The sequence below is a fragment of the Ranitomeya imitator genome, chromosome 5 (assembly GCF_032444005.1).
Source record: "Ranitomeya imitator isolate aRanImi1 chromosome 5, aRanImi1.pri, whole genome shotgun sequence".
In the NCBI taxonomy this organism is placed as follows: domain Eukaryota; kingdom Metazoa; phylum Chordata; class Amphibia; order Anura; family Dendrobatidae; genus Ranitomeya; species Ranitomeya imitator.
In genome coordinates this window covers 368681747-368702654 of record NC_091286.1, presented here as the reverse complement: position 1 = coordinate 368702654, position 20908 = coordinate 368681747, and the positions used below count along the sequence as shown (strand labels likewise).

Genomic DNA, 20908 nt, shown 5'->3' with positions numbered 1-20908 from the left:
TGTAGTTTATTAAGAAAATGTAATGCTTTTTACATTCCTGACACAAATTTGTTTTTATCTTAAGAAACAGGTAGCTGTCTAAGATTCTGATATATTCTGGCTTCAGTGGAATTTAGGTTGCATCTGAGTCGCCTTCCATAATCATAATTCAGTCAATACTAGAATGCTACTATAGCAAAGCTAGTATGATTAATACACATGAGATTATCTCTACTGACTATGAAATGTTGGTATTTGTTCAGTATTGTTTTGTGTGGCTCAGATACAAATGCATATACATTACTATAATACTGTACATTGTACATTTTACAAAGTAGTGCAAATATTTTATACATCCGAATAATAAAACAAAGTGATTATACAATTAACTCTTTTTGATGATAAGTTCTTAATACTTAAATAATGGGTATGAGGGTTCAATTAAAACTGCAAAAACTGTTGTAAAATTTTATTGAGATTGTGGAATAACTCTGAAATAGGGAAGAAGGTCCTGATTCATCAAGATTGGCATTTTTCACGCTGATTCTGATGAGGGGACTGGGTGGATTGCTTGGGACGCCTCTTAATAAATCAGGGGAGGTGTGAAGTGGTTTGCCCCACCATCTGTGCAAAAGGTTTACCACTGAACATCATAAATTTGATAAGCAGTGATCATCATGCCCCATCATACCCCATCATGCTGCTATCCCACCCCAAGTTCGCCAACTTTGTCACAGCTGAGAGCTGAGCAAGAATGTTGTGAAGACACAAAAAGTAGCAACGTTTTTGAACAGCCTCTTGATACACTAAATTTTACTTACCTTTCAAAACTTTTTACTATAGTTTACTGGTGTAAAAGATTTGAGGATTCGGGGTCAGTGTTTATACAGTGGCTTGCAAAATTATTCACCCCCATGGCTTTTTACCTATTTTGTTACATTGCAACCTATGTTTAAATATTTTTGTAATCCAATTTATGTTTGATACATCACCATTAAAGTGAACATGCCAGCAGGATTTTGTTAAGTAAACTACAGACATTTTCAAGTTGCCGCTATTATACTGATTAAAATGATACCTGAGGTGAAGAAATCTGTCTTGTAGTTTTTGTGTAATCAGTGTTTTAAGTTTTCCATTAATGATATTCTCATGCTCCACGGCGGGCCTGTAGGTAAAGTCTTCCTATACTAAGACTTCCTATACTAAGTAAAGTCTTCCTATACTAAGCCAGAAAAACCTAGAAGAGACCTGCCCACAGGCCTGCCCCGAAGCAAAAGCAGTCTGTCTCTATGATGAGGAATATGTTTGTGCTTTGGGGTGGGCCTGTGGGCAGGGCTCTTCTTAGTTTCTCTGGCTTACAGCAGGAAGGTAGGAATCTGCCTACAGTTCCACCCGAAAGCACGGGCACATCATTAACTGAAATCTTCTAACACTGATTATACAAGAAACACAAGACGTATTTCTTTAACCTAGGTACTAATTTAATCAGTATAATAGCATCAACATGTCAATGTCTTTAGTTCACTTAGCAAAATCCTGATGACAGGTTTGATTTAAATAGACTAATTTGGTGAAGTGAAGTGAAGTGAGAAAAATATAGGTATAAATTAAATTTATAGGATCAAATAACTAAAAATTGTCATGTGCATATGTATTCACCCCTTTTGCTATGAAGCCCCCAAAAGTTCTAGAGCAATCAATAAGTCATATGCTTAGTGAAAGGAAGTCCACCAATGTGCATTCTAAATATCACATGGTGTATCAGTACATACACACCTTTTCTGAAAGGCCAAAGGGACTGCAACACTATTAAGCAAAAGGCACCACTAACCAAACAACACCATGAAAACCAAGGAGATTTCCAAACAAGTCAGGGACAAAGTTGTTGAGAAGTACAAGTCACGGTTGGGTTATAAAAAAAAAAAAAACTTGAATCTCTGATGATCCCTCGGAGCACCATCAAATCCATTATCATCTAATGGAAAGAACATGGTACCACAACAAACCTACCAAGAGGGTCACCAAAACTTTCAGCCTGGACAAGGAGGGCATAAATGAGAGAGGCATCACAGAGACCAAAGGTAGCCATGAAAGAGCTGCAGAGTTCTCAAGCAGAGACGAGAGCACCTGTCCAAATGACCACAATAAACTGTACACTCCATAGAGGTGGCATTTATGGAAGAGTAGGAAGAAAAGTCTTTACTTACACACAAAAATTGTATGGCATATTTAGAATTCGCCAAAAGACATATGGGAGACTCCCCAAATGTATGGAGGAAGGCAGGGCCATATTTGCCACCAGGGCACTTGAGGGCACATGGCTAGGGGCGCCAGGATGCTGGGGGCGGCACCTGAGCAAGGGTTTTTGTTTTTATTTAACTCCTTTTCAGCCCGCCCACCCACCAACAATCATTACTGAACTTTGCAGCCTGACCCGGGAAACAGCCCGCTCCTTCCCTGCCCATGTCCCCCAGCCAACAGCTGCTCCACGCCTCTGTGGGCACCGCAGCTACTTACATGTCCTTGGCCGGTAAGTTCTTCCCTACCACTACCAGAATGAAGAGGGAGCTCCGTTTGGCCATGGTTGAGTGCAAACAGTTCAGCATCCAGTTCCCATCCTCGTCTCCCTCCACATTAGCCCTAAAGGCTCCAGTTAGCAGGTACTGCTGGCTGCAAGGAGCAGCCAGTAGCGGAGGAGGAAGGGGGCCAGGTGGGGATGCTCACGAGCAGGACCTAGTATCTACCGTTCTCCTGGGAGCTGCTGGAGATCAGTGACAGGGTCGTGACCTAGGGTCAACCTGCAGAGTGAATGGAAGGAGCTCTCACTGCGGGCTTCTGGCTGCAGAGTCTCATGGACTGTTATATGGAAAAGCACTGATTTCTCTCAGTGTAAATGCACATTAGGAGATCACAAGCTGTTCACTTCAGACTAAAGAGCTGGTCAATACAGCAACCTATACATGTTTCATTTGTTACTGTTTGTATGGAATGTGGAGAGCAGAACAAATACAATGTAAGGCAGTTTTCCCCCATCCAAATCAGTATCCACCCAGCTTTCCCCCATCCAAATCAGTATCCACCCAGCTTTCCCCCATCCAAATCAGTATCCACCCAGCTTTCCCCCATCCAAATCAGTATCCACCCAGCCTTCCCCCATCCAAATCAGTATCCACCCAGCTTTCCCCCATACAAGTCATTATCCACCCAGCTTTCCCCCATACAAAACAGTATCTACCCAGCTTTCCTCCATACAAATCAGTATCCACCTAGCTTACCCCATGCAAGTCATTATCCACCCAGCTTTCCTCCATACAAAACAGTATCTACCCAGCTTTCCTCCATACAAATCAGTATCCACCTAGCTTTCCCCAATACAAATTGGTATCCACTCAGCTTTCCTCCATACAAAACAGTATCCACCCAGCTTTCCCCCATACAATTCAGTATCTCCCCCTCATGCAAATTACTATTCACTTGGTGTTCCCCTATACAAATCATTATACACCAACAAATACCGCCACACCATGACCAGAGCACATATTGCCACCACATAGTGACTAAATACTACAATACTGTAAGGAAAGAACGGAGCCCCGGACACTGCCCGTCCCATTCTACGCCGCAGCCTTGAGCCTCATTATCGGAGGAATATGTCAGTTAATACATTGTTTTCCTAAAGCTTTATAGTGTAGTTTTAGGTCAGGGAGGGATGGATGGGATGAGCTAGCATGGTGCAGGGACAGGTAGAGATGGTTACTTGCGGTTTTGCACTTGCGGTGAGACACTGCTAGCAGCAGTTTTTTCCCATTGCTGCAAGTACCGCATTTGCCGGATCACAGCAAAACCGCAAGTGCCCACATGTCCGCAAGTCCCACAGGGAATGAATGAGGCCGAACGCAGTGTTGCCATAAGTGATCCGTTACGCGGCAGATGCAGAAAAACTGCTGCGAATGGCAAAAATCGCTGATGCGAAAGTAGCCTGTCACTGCCGATAGTGTCATACTCACCAATGGGGGAGTCAGCACTAAAAGTGCCTAGGGCAGCAGAAACTCCAAATACGGCCCTGGAGGAAGGTCTGTGGTCAGATGAGACAAAAATTTTACGCTTTGGCAACCAAGGTAAAACCTATCTCTGGCACCAACCCAATACAGCTCATCACTCTATGAACACCATCCCCACAGTGAAACATGGTGGCTGCATCATGCTGTGGGGAGGTTTTTCAACAATAGGGACTGGAAAAATGGTTTCTGTCTGGAGGAAGATGAATGCTGTGAAATACAGGCATATTCTTGAGCAAAACCTATTTCAGTCTGTCGGTGATTTGAGACTGGGATGGAGGTTAACCTTCCAACAAGACAATGCAATGACCCCAAAGCATACCATTAAAGCAACACTCAAGTGGTTTAAGGGGAAACGTGTAAATATTTTGGAGCAGCCTAGTCAATGTCCAGACCTTAATCCAATTGAGAATCTGTGGTTAGACTTGAAGATTGCTGTTCAACACAGAGCACCATGGAGTACAAAGAACACCAAAAAGGTAAAATAAAACCATTAATCATTTACTGAATCAAAAATACATGCAAATAATACTAGCCAAATAATTTAGGGCATCAAAAGAAAAAGAGGGGAATAAGTACATTTCACAGCATAGACAATTGCCTTCAGATGACCGTAAAGATAACAGTCTAAGGAGGTCATATTGGGAGACCTTGGTGGCCATTCAACTGGCCCACGATGACCAATCCACTTTCCAAGAAACTGTTCATGTAGGAATGCTCGGACCTGACACCCATAATGTGGTGGTCTATACTGTGAAGATAAAAGATGTGCAGCATCTGAAACAACGGATACTGGAAGCCTGTGCTAGCATTTCTTCTGCGGTTTTGCTATCAGTGTGTCAAGAGTGGGAGAAGAGAGTTGCACTGAAAATCCAACACAATGGGCAGCACTTTGAACACATTTTATAAGTGGTCATAAACTTGTAAATAACTCATGAAAGAATAAAGGTATGTTAAAACCAAGCAGAACATTGTTTTACTTTTGAAATTCTCAATAAGTTTGATTTGTCAGATGACCCTCTTTCTATTGAAAAAAAATAAAGTTGGATCCAAAATGGCCAACTTCAAAATGGCCACTATGGTCACCACCCATCTTGAAAAGTTTTCCCCCTCCCATATACTAATGTGCCATAAACAGGAAGTTGATATCACCAACATTCCCATTTTATTTAGGTGTATCCATATAAATGACCCACCCTGTATTTTTACCTCTCTATAAATCCCTTTTTTAAGGCCACATCTTGAATAAGGGATCAAGTTTTGGTTTCCACATTCTAAAGTTACTGGAATACCGGTGTTGAGTCAAAGGCAGGCAGCAAGATGATAAAGTAGGATGGAAGGTCTCTCTTATAATGAGAAATTAGAAGTTTGGGCTTGTTCATCTAAGCAAAAAAAATATATAAGAGGAGATCTCATTTGTATGTATAAACAAATGTGGTCAATACAAAGAACTGTCACATGATTTATTATTTCTAAGGACAATACAATGGTCCTGGGGACATTCATTACTTGTTGGGCTAAGGCAAATTTTGCAGCTAAATAGGAAAGGGTTCTTTACAGTTAGAGCAGCCAGACTGTGGACTGCCATACCACAAGTAATACAGATGCTTTAACAAAATGTAAAAAAGAGCTGGATTCTTTTCTCAGCAACAAATGACATTGTGGGTTAGAAATAATCTAGTAATAAAGCATAACTGATTGAGAAAGGTTGAACATGATGGACCTGTGTGTTTTTTCAACCTATGTAATTAAGTCACTGGTATTAATAATAAATGTTTTTCAAATTCAAAAGGACAGGAAACAACATTTTTAGTATCCTAAATACAAATTTAATAGATGGGGTTATGCTTGGTCAGGATTGTCATCTTTTAGCCCCATCATCTCTTACTCTGTAAGATCATTCTGTAGGCATCATTTCTACTGTGGTGGTGCTGCAGGGGAACATCTGATCACTGTGGCACCAATGAGGACACTTTGTGATGTGACTATTGTCAATCAATCTTTTTAACACTATTTATTGCTGAAAGCTCCTTTAATATGAAAAACATTCTTTTACACATTGTTCATATTGGCCTTCAGCATTGCAGGAGAAAAATCGAAGTAAACAACATTACATTTAAGACCAAATTTTAAAACAATAATTATGACAATAAAACTCATTCTGAATGTACATACAAAATTCTAATCTCTATCTTAAACTCTGTGGAATAAAATAATGTATATTCGTATTTGGAGGCACCACAGATATGCAGCAGCTGTCTCCTCCAGGTAGGTGACGTACCAAGGATGGAGGAAAATTGGACATGTTCTACTTAACCACAAACATTCTCTGTCATCTGCTTTGATAAGTCAGCACTGCATCAGCAATTCTCAACAGAGATGAACAATCTCAGTGTGAGTATCCATCATTTCTTCATTCCCTTGTCATAACACGAATCAACAAGATGGATTAAATGAAGCCTATATGCAAGAAACCTATAGTGAAATTTGACGGCATTCTCCATCTCTTGCTTCTATTTAACCAACATGACCATAGCTGGTGAAGTTAGAATGACATGCTGAAATAAACCGTTACATTCACAGATTTGAGATAGACATCTTAAAGGTCATGTTCATCATGATGTTTGATCAAAACCAAAGACACTCATAAACTTGCTTGCTTTTCATTTTTTATCAATTTAAAACCCATATTAATATGTGTTTCTTTCTCCTTTGTTTTTATTTCTCGGTTAAACATTTTTAACATGATTATACAGGTAGCTATTATGGCTGAGCTACTGTTCAGAGCTGTGAAAATTCAGCTAGAGTTTTGCTACAATCAGCAAACAGTCCACTGACTTATATAGGCTCCCATATACAATATACAGTACAGACCAAATGTTTGGACACACCTTCTCAATTAAAGATTTTAACAAGAGAATGCCAAGAGTGCGCAAAGCAGTCATCAAAGCAAAAGGTAGCTACTTTGAAGAACCTAGAATATAAGACATAATTCCACATGTGTTAATTCATAGTTTTGATGCCTTCAGTGTAAATGTTCAATTTTCATAGTCATGAAAATACAGAAAAATCTTTAAATGAGAAGGTGTGTCCAAACTTTTGGTCTGTACTGTAGATAAGTTGGAAAAGCCTACTATTTTCAGTAAATGCAGCTGACCAACTACTGTGTATGGGTGGCTCTAGACTATCCCCAACAGATAAACAAAAAAGGAAAGACAAAGTTCCAGCTTCTGGTAAAAAATATTACAACTTTTGGTCATTATAAATCCATTCCAAAAATATATGAAATAGGGAGACAGGAAGCACAAAGATGGTGCGTTTTGAGTGCAACAAAGGGTTCTTCGTCAAAACTAATGGCAATAACAAAGAACGCCAGATTTTATTTGAAACTTGTTGCATTTGTGCTTCCTATCTCCTTGTTTCATATATTTTTTTAATGAATTTTTATTGACAGAATAAAGTTATACCATTTTTTACCAGAAGCTGGAACATTTTCTTCCTCTTTTTTTTTTTTTTTTACATCTATAGACGTTTTGGTTGCCTGCATAATGGACATATTTACAGCGAGCAGCTTTTCCAATTTTCCTGTTTTTCCTTCACTTAGGATAGTCACAGATACTTTTTTTCCTAGTCAGTTGCTGCCAAATGGGTTTCACGGCAGTTTAATCCTCTTTCCCATTCCAAAATACACTGCTCAAAAAAATAAAGGGAGCACTTAAACAGGATATAACTCCAAATAAATCAAACTTCTGTGAAATCAAACTGTCCATTTAGGAAGCAACACTGATTGACAATCACATGCTGTTGTGCAAATGGAATAGACAACAGATGGAAATTATTGGCAATTATCAAGACAAACTCAATAAAGGAGTGGTTCAGCAGGTGGGAAACACAGACCACATCTCAGTACCAATGCTTTCTGGCTGATGTTTTGGTCACTTTTTAATGTTGGATGTGCTCATCCAGGATGGCACATCAATGTGAGCTGTGGCAAGAAGGTTTGCTGGGTCTGTCAGCATAGTGTCCAAAGGCTGGAGGCACTACCAGGATACAGGCCAGTACAACAGGAGACATGGAGGGGGCAGTAGGAGGGCAACAACCAAGCAGCAGGACCGCTACCTCAGCCTTTGTGCAAGGAGGAACAGGAGGAGCTCTGTCAGAGCCTTGCAAAATGACCTCCAGCAGGCCACAAATGTGCATGTGTCTGCACAGACGGTTAGAAACCGACTCAATGAGGATGGTCTGAGTGCCCGACGTCCACAGATGGGGGTTTTGCTCACAGCCCAACACCGTGCAGGACGCTTTGCATTTGCCACATAACACCAGGATTGGCAAATTCGCCACTGGCTCCCTGTGCTCTTCACAGATGAAAGCAGGTTCACACTGAGCACATGTGACAGATGTGACAGAGTCTGGAGACACCGTGGAGAGCGATCTGCTGCCTGCAACATCCTTCAGCATGACCGGTTTGGCAGTGGGTCAGTAATGGTGTGGGGTGGCATTTCTTTTTGGGGGCCGCAGGGCCCTCCATGTGCTCGCCAGAGGAAGCCTGACTGCTATTAGGTACTGAGATGAGATCCTCAGACCCCTTGTGAGACCATATGCTGGTGCAGTTGGCCCTGTGTTCCTCCTAATGCAGGACAATGCCAGATCTCAAGTGGCTGGAGTGTGCCAGCAGTTCCTGCAAGATGAAGGCATTGAAGCTATGGACTGGCCTGCCCGTTCCCCAGACCTGAATCCGATTGAACACATCTGGGACATCATGTCTCGCACCATCCACCAATGTCAGGTTGCACCACAGACTGTCTCGGAGTGGGCGGATGCTTTAGTCCAGTTCTGGGAGGAAATCTCTCAGGAGACCATCTGCCGCCTCATCAGGAGCATTCCCAGGTGTTGTTGGGAGGTCATACAGGCACGAGAAGGCCACACACACACCACTGAGCATCATTTCCTTGTCTTGAGGCATTTCCACTGAAGTTGAATCAGCCTGTGACTTCATTTTCCACTTTTATTTTGAGCATCATTCCAGCTCCATACCGCTGTGGGATATTAGTTGTGATTTACATTGATTTTAGGTTTTATTGTTCTCAACACATTCCACTATACAATGAATTAAAATTTACAACTGGAATATTTCATTCAGTGATATCTATGATTTGGGATTTTAGTGTTTTCTTTATTCATTAAAAATGTAATTTATATTTCTTCTGGTAAATCTCTTTTAAGAGTACAGAACTTATATGCAACACTTACAGAATAATGCATTATAATTATAAATGCATAACCATTTTTGCGGCTAAAGTTATAACCAGTGCAATGTTCTTTGACAAATCATAAATAACTGGAAACTTCTGAAATATAACATTAAATGTTATATACTGTATTCTTAATTTACCAGCTAAAGACCCAAAGTTAATTTTTTCGTATCACCAGTATTGAATATTAAATTAAGAATGTCCTTCATTTCTTAATTGCTATATTTCCATTTTTAAGGGCGAAAAAGGAGAAAGTGGTCTTCCTGGTTCTCAAGGGAAAGACGTAAGTTAAATATGATTTTGTCTCATTTATTTTACTGATTGCTTACATATGTGTTATTCTGTATAAATTTTACATTATTGTTCTTGTAACCCATCTTATCAAAGTAAGTCAGCTTTCACGAGTATCTGAATAAATATTACTTTACTTTGAAAAAGCAATATAATCATAGTGACCTGTCAGAAAATATAGGCATAATACCATTTTGACATTTCTGCTATCTCCGCTGAATTTATATGTGCAAGTCTTGGTGAGTTTCTTTCTACTTTTGTACAATTTGTAGCAGTGATAGGAAAAGCTTTGTGCATGAGCTGTGTTATTCTATATAAAAATATATATTAGACTGATACTTACAAAGAAGCATGCTTTATTTTCGCTGTTGCATTTTAGGACTATATTTTGACCTTTTTATTACAAAAAATATTTCATAGGTGATGTGATTATTCAAGAAGGAGGCATAGTTAGAAACAGTAAAGGATACTGTAGAGACAAAATGGAAGGATTGTGTTCACTTCCGAGAAGTTAGATGAAAGGCAAATGTTTTCCCAAATTGTATGTCCACGGACTCATCTGACTGTAGTCTTTAGTTTTTTTTTGTTGTGTGGATCTAAGGTGGGGGGAACTTAGCCTTCCAAACAAAAATTTTTCTCCTTACTGCTCGGATAAAGTCATGTAGACTCTGATGTGCTTGAGTTTCTGAGCATTTCAGTTCCATATCTTACCCCCGAACAGCAAAACTAATCCCTGGCTGCTAAGTATTTGCAATTTGCCTTTTTTAATACGTTCTCTTACTTAAGTTATTCTTGAACTGCTAGGGAACCAAGGTTACCGGGTTCCCTTTCAGGTATACTATTACAGGTTTCATTGTGTATGTTATTTACCTATATTGGGAGATATTGTTAGTTGAGATTGATGGACACCTGGATGTTCAGGTCTGGTGGGTTTGGCCAAACAGTTAAAACAAAGTACCAGAGCAGTAACCGGACCCGTACCGGAACCCCGACCCCATTCGTTTGAATGGGGGGCCCAAATATCCAGTATTTGCCACTCTGTCATGTGCATGAGAGTGCGGCAAACACCGCTTCTGATCACCGATAAAATCATCACCGCTGGTCAGGACCCGCGGTTCCCACACTGTCAAAAGACAGAGTGAGTATGCAGTTACAATCAGAGGTATAAAATTTACCGCCGGTCACTGGTGTCAGCTGATGGGACTTCTGCTCCTATCAGCCAATGCCTTCTGCTGCTAATAACAGTGAGAGCAAGAGTGGCTGATGGGAGTATTCAGCAGCTGACACCTGCACTGCAAATAAATAATTTAAAAAAACAGCCTTGAGATTCCCTGTATTTTTGATAACCAGCCAGGCAAAACTCACAGCTGTGGGCTACAATCACTCTGATTTTTTTTATTATTTAAATAAATAATTTGAAAAAACAACATGGGGTCTCACCTATTTTTGACAACCAGCCAAGCTGAAGCTGACAGCTGGGGGATATTGCCCCTCTAGCCTAAAAATTGCAGCCTGCAACTGCCCAGAAAAGGCACATATATTAGATGTGGACTCTTCCCACTTGCCCTGTAGCTGTGGAAAGTGGGCTTCATATTTGTGGGGTTGATATCACCTTTGTATTATCAGGTGACATCAAGCCCATGGATTACTAATGGAGAGGTTATATTGTTATATTGTAAGTAAAGACACAGCCAGAATGAAGTCTTTTATTTGAAATAAAACAAAACACTTTTACTTTTTATTTAAAAATAGCAAACACAGTTATACTCACCTAACACCTAATTCCACTGAATCCCTTGTCTCCTGTAATAAAACAAAAATAAAAAAACAACAATACCCGTCACCTGTCCATCGTTCTGTCCCACGCCATAATCCATGTTTGGGGATAAACTGTTTTCAATCTGGACAGAGCTAATATGTGACCATCCAGACTGACAACCACTGCTAAATGAGCTTGCAGCATCAGTGACTAGCAGTGAAGTCATTGATGTTATTGCCGGTCTCATGGTGCAGAGGCGAGTTCATTGCAGTTCACTGGGAGAATTTCACTGCGGAGAATTTCAATGACATTCCAGATGTCCTCAATGGAAGACAAGTGTGGAGTTTTCTGCAGGCCATACCAATGCATTAACGCAACTCAAGTTGCTCTCTATAGCAGCAACAACATGCCGATTGGTATCATGTTGAAAATTGGATTCTGAGATACTTTCTTGTTCCCTCATCAAGGCCTTTTCATGTCATTGCTTATGTGGTCTCCAGACCTATCTCCAGCTATTATCACTCCAAAAACAAAAGCTAGACTCATCACTGAAGAGGATAGATTTCCATTCCAACCTCCATTGCCATCTTGCTCTGCACAATGATAGCCTTTCAGAATGGTGGTGTGATGTCTATGGAACCCCTATAGCTGGATATCTGGCACATAGCCAAATTTTGCGCAAATTCCATCTGATGGTTTGTGTAGACACTGATAACGTTTCCTTGGTATATGAGGTCTAATTTCACTTTCAGTAGAGAATGGACAATTAAGGGCCATTCTTTGAATTTGATGAGGACACATGGACAACACCAAGAACAGCCCGGCCATCACGAGGCAGTGTCACACCATTCCTACTTCAGTGATTATGGTGGAAGGTGGCATAATGTACAGTACCTAGATCCCTCTAGTCTACATTCCAGGTATACTAATAGCTCAAGCTCAATGTTACATTGATTTTGTCAGCAAACCAATGGTACAGCTATTTCTCAAAGTGTCCCAGAAACCATTTTTCAATGCAACAATGACAAGGTGCATTTGTTGCTCGTACTACTGTGAGCACGCCTCCATAGTTTAAACATTCCACTGTGGCCTACAGTGTCTCCGAATTTGTTTCATTTTGAGCACATCTAGAACATCGCTGGTAATCAATTGAAAAGAAGCTGCCAGCAGTGCATCTTAACAATTTATGAGCCCAAGTGTGGCAGAACATTCTTTACACAACCATTATTAACCTCATTGATAGCATGCCAGTCATGTAAGTGCAATTATTTCTTTGTGCTGCTCTCATTATCGACATGGAATAAAACAATAAGTTTTGAAAATATTGTTTCCATTTTTTCATCATTGGCATATCAGTAGCATGTCTATCGATCCTGTGATTTTCATAATCCCATTACTTTTCTTTCTTAATGTTATCATTTCAGTGTTGAGGAGTGAGTGTATCTATTTTATCTATGGTTTAGTCTAAAAAATCGAAAAAACAAAACCGAAGAAATTAATGTTAGGTGTGGAGTTCCAGCCTCTGCACAGGGGGAATCTCGAACCATCTCCGCTGCGGTCTCCCATTCTTCTCCAGCCGCAGTGGAGCCTGCTCAGCAGAGACGTCAGTCCCAGCATCTAGCTCAGGCTGATATGGGATGACTGGTTACTGCTGCCCTTCCAGGCTCTGTCTTTGTAGCCAGCAGTGATCAGCAGCGAGCAGGTCTTTCTGGGACTAAGTCATGCTTTTCTCATACTGAGCATGCCCACGGGACGACCTCCCATTGGAGGACAGGGGTCACATGCTCAGGTCCTGTTGCAGCTCCTATTGGTCCATCTGGAAGGTCTTGTAGCACTGCTGCTATAAAAGGTTTGCATGGCCGCTCGGCCATGCGCTAGTGTACATTTGAAAACGTGTGTTTGTTGATGAGTGCAAGTTATTCTTTAATCATCCCCTCTCTTGTGTATGACTGCTCGCGAAAGGTGGATGTCTGCTATCTAGCACTCGGCTGATCTATTAGCACAATAACACACAAATCAGTGTCTAATTGCTGTGTCCGCCAGTGTGGCGCTGTATGCTATTAGAGCGCTTTCCTGATCCAAGTCTGGGTGGTTAATGGCAAGTTACTTTCTCAGTTACTCTGATACCCCAATTGTGGTGTCGAGTGCAAGAGGTCTACACAAACTCTAATCCTGTGTCCTGAGATAGAGGTCTTTGATTCGTTGCTTGCGCTCTTTGTGCGGAACCGCGGCCCTGTGATGCAACAGGGTTCGCTTCCTTCATACAGGGTGAAGTTAACCCATGTGTGTATTGACATTGTACCGCCATATAGTCCGTCATTACTCAGCAGCACATTCCATCTCTGCACGGTGGACCCCGGGCTGCGAACGCACCTCATACCTTCTCTCTAATTATTTGGTGCGTTCCGCTAGCCCTAACATTGAGCGGGAGCATTATTTGGTAGAAGGGCACAGTGTAGGTGTACATTAATACTGAGGCAATTTAACAGACAAAACCTAACATTAAATCAAAATGAGCATATAACTTTTAGAAAGTAAATAAATAAGTATTATTGGTACATGTGTCATGCTGTGACGGTCTTTGGTAAGGGAAAGGCATCTCAAACTGTCCCTGGAACAGGGACCCTTACTATCCCTGTCCCAGGGGTACGCATGAAGGTAGAGAAGCCCAGGTCTCCAACCCTGCTATGCTCCTGTTAATCCCTTATCCCTTATTAATCCCTTATCTGTCCCCTCCCCCAGTCCATGATTCATGGGATAGAAATGTAAGGTAAACAAGACACAAATACAAAACAGGGATAGCAGAAAACCTCTATCATACAAAAGCACAAACCAACAATATGGAGGAGTATAGGTAGAGAGAGGAATAAACTGATTGGTAATAGGGACCAAGAGATAAACACACTTGTACTACAGCAAACTACAGATCACTACTACAGCAACTCCACTCCAACCACATAGCTTTAGCACTCAGCACCAGAAGATGAATCAATCACCAGCAGCAACTAACTGCCCAGAGCAAGTATATATAGAGGGAGTAACTAATGAGCATTTTCAGCTGAGAACAACCAGGCTGTATGGTCTCAGTCAGCATGAAAAGATTCCTTAACCCTCCCAGCACCGAAGGAAACCAAATCCATTTAAAATAGGACATGAATCACACCATCTCTAAAGAAGACCTGTGAATCATTACCCAACGTGACCGTCTACTGCCACTTCTCCCAGGGGGATGTGACACATTTGTGACAGTAAACCCCACTGGACCCTCAGGACTGGGTTTATCCAGATAGGCCACATGGAAGGACCTAATTAGTTTACTGGCATTAACCTCATATGCTGGTACCCACATCCTCTCCTCAGGACCGTACCCCTTCTGGTGCATCAAGTATTGAAAAGAGTGATGAACCATACAAGAATACACAATTCTTGCCATATGAATCTCCAAATTGCCATCAACAATAATCATTGGTGGCTGCAAGGATGACAGCTCCACAAGCACTACTATTTTTTGAGAAATGACCTGTGGAAAACGCTGTAGAATTTGAGCATTAGAGGAAGCTCAAGACGAAATGCCACAGAGTTAATTACGGCGACCACCTTGTAAGGCCCAATGAACCTAGGACCTAATTTCTAGGAAGGAATCTTCACTTTATTATTTCTGGTAGACACCCAAACTAAATCATTCACACCCAGGTCCAGACCTGACAACTCTTTCTTATCAGCCTTGCATTTATATTTGTCCCACATGATCTTGAAGTTGTTTTGAACCCTTTGCCATGCAAATGAGAGTAAACAAGAGAATCATTCCTCCCCAGGAACCCCAGAAAACCCATCTTTACTGCAGGTACAGAACTGCGGATGGAAGCCATATGCACCAAAAAATGGCAACTTACCAGTGGACTCACTGAGATGATTGTTTAAGGCAAACTCAGCTAATGCAATAACAGATGACCATTCCCCCTGGTTGTCTGACACAAAACTCCTGAGATATGTCTCCAGACTTTGGTTTAGACGTTCAGTTTGACCATTAGTTTGACCATTAGCCAAAGAAATGGATAAATGCATTCCCAGGTGAGAATAAAATGCCCATCAAAAAATTATCCAAAAACTGGGTCCCCCGACTGACACAACCTGGGAGGGAACCCCCATGTGTTTGTCACAATTTTGGTGACAAACACCTGAGCCAGGGTCTTAGCATTAGGGATAGCAGAAAAATCAATGAAGTGCACCATTTTATTGAACATATCCACCACAACTAAGATAACAGTCTTGCCTGAGGAGGAAGGAAGAAATGTAATAAAATCCATGGATAAATATACCCATGATCGGTCAGGTATGGTTAATGGTAGAAAAGCCCCAGACAGGCGAATGTGGGGGTCTTAGAACATGCACAGACATTGCAGGAAGACATAAAGTCAACTACATTCTTAGACAACTTGGCCACCAAAAATGAAGAGCAAGGAGGTCCAAGGTTGCTTTACAACCTGGATGACCAGTGTGAGACGAGCTATGATGTGCCACTAAAACTTTCAGACGCAGATGCAATGGTACAATTAATTTCCCTGAAGGACAAGTAGGGTGCCCCCTTGAACCTTCAATACCTCTTCCTCTAGCCCGTCCTGTAAAATAGGGACTGAGTTATCCAAACAACCACCCCCGGGAAACTTCAAGACAAAGCATCAGCTTTGATATTCTTAATGCGAGGTCGTCAAGTGACAATAAAATTAACCCTGGTAAAAAAAAAACAAAGACCATCTAACTTGTCCAGGAATAAGACGTTTAGCGGATTTGCGTTACAACAGACTTTTATGATCATTAATGACAGTGAGAGGGTGGACTGCCCCTAAAAAATATGACACCACTCCTCAAAAGCCAAGTTGATTAACAAAAGTTCTCTATTACGTACATCATACTGTAGCTCCTTTCTGAAGACAATAATTTTTTAGAGAAGAAGGCACATGGATGCCACTTACCAGGGGACAATCCTTGGGCCAACACAGCCCCGACCTCCACTTTAAATGCATCAAATAAAAAAATTAATGCATGAGAAGCATCAAATTGAATGAGTACAGGAGCAGTGGAAAAGCATTTTGTCAAGGAAGAAAATACCTGATGGGCGCAGTCGGACCACCTCAAGAAGTCCATACCTTTCTTAGTTATGTCAGTGAGCGGTTTGACAATCGACAAGAAGTTTTTTTATAAACTTTTGATAGTTAGCAAACCCCAAAACGTGTAATGCTTTTTCTCTGGCAGATCCCATTCCAGAACTGCATGGACCTTATCATGGTCCATCTGGAAACCTGCAGCAAACACTAGGAAACCCAGGAAATGAACCTATTGTACAGCGAGTACACATTTTTCTAATTTGGCGTGCAGTTTATTATCCTGCAAAACCTGTAACACATGCCGGACATGTACCTGATGTGACCTGACATCAGGTGAGTATATTAAGATATCGTCAAGAAGTACCACAATGTGATGAAAAATGTCTTTAACAGAATGTTGGAAAACCAAAGGGCATGACAAAGTGTTCATAATGTCCTTCAGGAGTGTTAAAGGCCATCTTCCACTCATCTCTCTCCTTGATCTTAATCAGATTATAGGCTCCCCTGAAGTCCAATTTAGAGAACCATTTTGCCCAAACAATCTGATTAACCCCTACACAACATGCGATGTACATATACTGTGCATGTTGTGTCTGCCCCTTTAATGTGGGCTCTGGCGGTGAGACCACATCTTTCCAGACACATGTCAGCTGTTTTGAACAGCTGACATGTGCCCGTAACAGCTGCAGGTGGAATCGCAAACCACCCACTGCTATTAACCCGTTAAATGTCGCTGTCAAACTCTGACAGTGGCATTTAGCACGCGCTTCTGGATAACGGGCCAGAAATCCACCCACCGGTAACTCCTGTCACGTGATCGCGGGTCAACGATGGGTTGGCATGACAATAATAATAATAACTTTTATTTATATAGCGCCAACATATTCTGCAGCACTTTACAATTAAGCGGGTCTTCTACAGACCTCTATGGTTGTCACTGCCGGCTTGCTATTAGTGTCACCCGATGATCAGTGCTCATAACAAGTCAGCCATTCCGCTACTACAGCTGATCTGATCATCGCCTATATGTAGCAGAGACAAACAGGTTATGGCAGCTTCTAGTCTCCCATGGAAACTACTGAAGCATGTCAAGAGTGAAAAAAAATGTTTTTAAAAATATTTAAACAATAAAAGTAAAATAAAAGTTCACATCACCCCACTTTCGCACCATTCAAAATAAAACAATAAAAAAATCAAACATACACATTTTTGGTATCCTGGGTTCAGAATTGCCCGATATATAAAAAAAAGGATTAACCTGATTGCTAAACGACATAACGAGAAAAAGATAAAATGCCATAATTATGATTTTTTTGAATGGTCGCCACAACATTGCATTTAAATGCAATAACTGCAATCAGAACATCATATCTGCACCAAAATGAAATGTATATAAATGACAACTTGGCCTGCAAAAAATAAGCCCTCTCCCAACCCGAGATCACGAAAAATGGAAACGCTACAGGTCTCAGAAAATGGAGCAATTTTTTTTTTTTTTACAAACTTAGAATTTTTTTTTACCACTTAAATAAAAAAAAAGAACCTAGACATGTTTAGTGTCCATGAAATTTTAAAGACCTGGATAACCATAATGGCAGGTCTGTTTTAGGATTTGGTAAACATGGTAAAAAAAAAAACATTGTGGAATTGCAATTTTTATGCAATTTCACCGCACTTGGAATTTTTTTCCTGTTTTTGAGTACACAAAATGGTAAAAACAATGGAGTCTTTCAAAAGTACAATTTGTCCTGCAAAAACAAGCCCTCTCATGGCCATAAGACCATATTGACAGAAAAATATAAAAAGTTATGGCTCTAGGAAGAAGGGGAGCACAAAACAAAAACGCAAAAATGAAAAAGTGCTCTATCTTGTTAAATAAATCATGAATGAGTTTCGAATAAATACAGGTCTTGAAGAGTAATCCTAGTTAACTCACGGAAATCTAAACAGGGACACAGGCCCCTATCTTTCTTTTTCACAAAGAAGAACCCCGCCGCTACGGGCAAAGAAGAGGGTCTAATAAGTTTCTTAGCAAGACTCTCAGAGATGTAATCCTTCATGATCTGCCTTTCAAGGCTGGACAAATTGCATAATCTGGTCTTGGGTAATTTTGCTCCAGTGAGCAAGGTTGTGAGGTAATCATACACACGGTGGGTAGGCAGTTCCTGGCACCCCTTCTCTGACAACACATCCACATGATCAACCAGAAAAGAGGGTATGGTTTTAGTGGACATAGTCGAAATGATGGTACCTAGGCAATTATTTATGCATAAATCACTCCATTTGACTATTTCTTTGGACTGCCAATGAATAACTGGATTATGAAGTTAGCCAGGGAAGGCCTAACATAATAAGAGTAGGGGGAAGAACCCTATGTGCAGGTTCACATAATGCACTACTTGCGTAAAATTTCCCTGACTGAGAGGTACAGAGTCAATTGCAAATATGGCGATGAGCTTAGCCAGAGTACTACAGGGAACACCAAGGTCCTGTGCGATCCAAGCATCTAACATATTGGCGCTCATTCCACTATCCAAGAGGATAGATATATTCCCAATTTTCATACCCATAACATCTGTGGGTAAGAAAAACTGAGATACACATGTGGAGGAGATATATACACCCAGGTTGTTATCCTTCACACAACCTGGGGTTATAAGTTTTATGACAGCTTTTTGTGCTTTGATAAAAAAGGACAGACCCCAATGAAATGTGCCTTTTGACCACACAGAATACACAACTCCATTTTGCAGTGAAATGCAAGAGACTCATACAGAGGGGATTCCCCTCCTAACTGCATCGGTTCTTAAGAACGCACAGGGAGAACCTCATACAAAGTTATCTTCCCTTTTATTATGCTATTGCAAGGGATCAACACCAGCAGATTTCACTGACAAAATGGGTTTTCAGGAACCCCTTATTCTCCCTCTACTTGGGGGGTCTCTGAGATGCTCTACCATGGACCATAGTAAGGGTCACTTCCGTCTGTCTGTCTGTCTTTCTGTCATGGATATTCATTGGTCGCGGCCTCTGTCTGTCATGGAAATCCAAGTCGCTGATTGGTCGTGGCAAAACGCCCATGACCATTGCCACGACTAATCAGTGGCAGGCGCAGTCCGGCGGCAAAATGGCCGCTCCTTCCTCCCCGCAGTCAGTGCCCGCTCCATACTCCCCTCCAGTCAGCGCTCACACAGAGTTAATGGCAGCACTAATGGACCGCGTTATGCCGTGGTGTAACGCACTCCATTAATGCTGCTATTAACACTGTGTGACCAACTTTTTTACTATTGATGCTGCCTCGGCAGCATCAATACTAAAAAGATCTAATGTTAAAAATAATAAAAAAATAAAAAATCATCATATACTCACCTTCCGGTGCTTTTCCCGTCCCTCGCGACGCTCCGGTGACCGGTCCATGCATTGCGATCTCGCGAGATGATGACGTAGCAGTCTTGCGAGACCGCTACGTCATCATCTCGCGAGACCGCAATGCACGCTTGAGACCGGAGCGCACGAGGAGCGTCCGTAAATGCTTCCTGGATCCAGGGGCCAACGGAAGGTGAGCATATAACAATTTTTTATTTTCATTCTTTTTTTAACAGGGATATGATGCCCACATTGGTATATACTACATGGGCTGTGCAATATACTACGCGGGCTGGGCAATATACTACGCGGGCTGGGCAATGTACTACGCAGGCTGTGCAATATACTACGCGTGCTGGGCAATATACTATGCGGGCTGGGCAATATACTACGCGGGCTGGGCAATATACTACGCGAGCTGGGCAATATACTACGTGGGCTGTGCATTATACTACGCGGGCTGTACAATATACTACATGGGCTGTGCAATATACTATGTGACTGGGCAATATACTACGTGACTGGGCAATATACTGCGTGACTGGGCAATATACTACGTGGCTGGGCAATATACTACATGGGCTGTGCAATATACTATGTGACTGGGCAATATACTACGTGACTGGGCAATATACTGCATGACTGGGCAATATACTACGTGGCTGGGCTATATACTACGGGGGCTGTGCAATATACTACGTGGACATGCATATTCTAGAATACCCGATGCGTTAGAATCGGGCCACCATCTAGTTTAATATATATGTATGAAAATATTTTTGTCACACTCCATAATGTAAATTGTTCTGGTGCGTGAACCAAACTGACTAGGATCTTGTCTCTTGCCAAAAACAATTGAAATGTTTCTTAATCATTCTGTATTTCATTAGGAAATACTTTCCCTATTATGTATGTACAGGAAGAGCAAATCATTGGAACAGTAGAATTTTAGTTATAATTATAACATAATACGATACATTTATCCAAAAATTAGCAAAAATTCCTTTTCTGTTTTCATTCCAGAGTCATTATCCAAGATAATATAGATTAAATTACACGTTTTTGTGCCAATTGCATGAGGTCTGATGTGGGTTT

At 41.2% G+C, this 20908-nt stretch overlaps 1 protein-coding gene across 1 annotated transcript in view; it reads left to right on the top strand.

Moving 5' to 3' along the window:
• COL19A1 (collagen type XIX alpha 1 chain) overlaps positions 1–20908 on the top strand; it is a 1728692-nt gene that overhangs the window by 578470 nt on the left and 1129314 nt on the right. The window contains exon 13 of the mRNA XM_069726653.1: positions 9531–9575. Within this exon, the coding sequence (XP_069582754.1) occupies positions 9531–9575 (45 nt within the window). The remainder of the gene's footprint in view (positions 1–9530; positions 9576–20908) is intronic.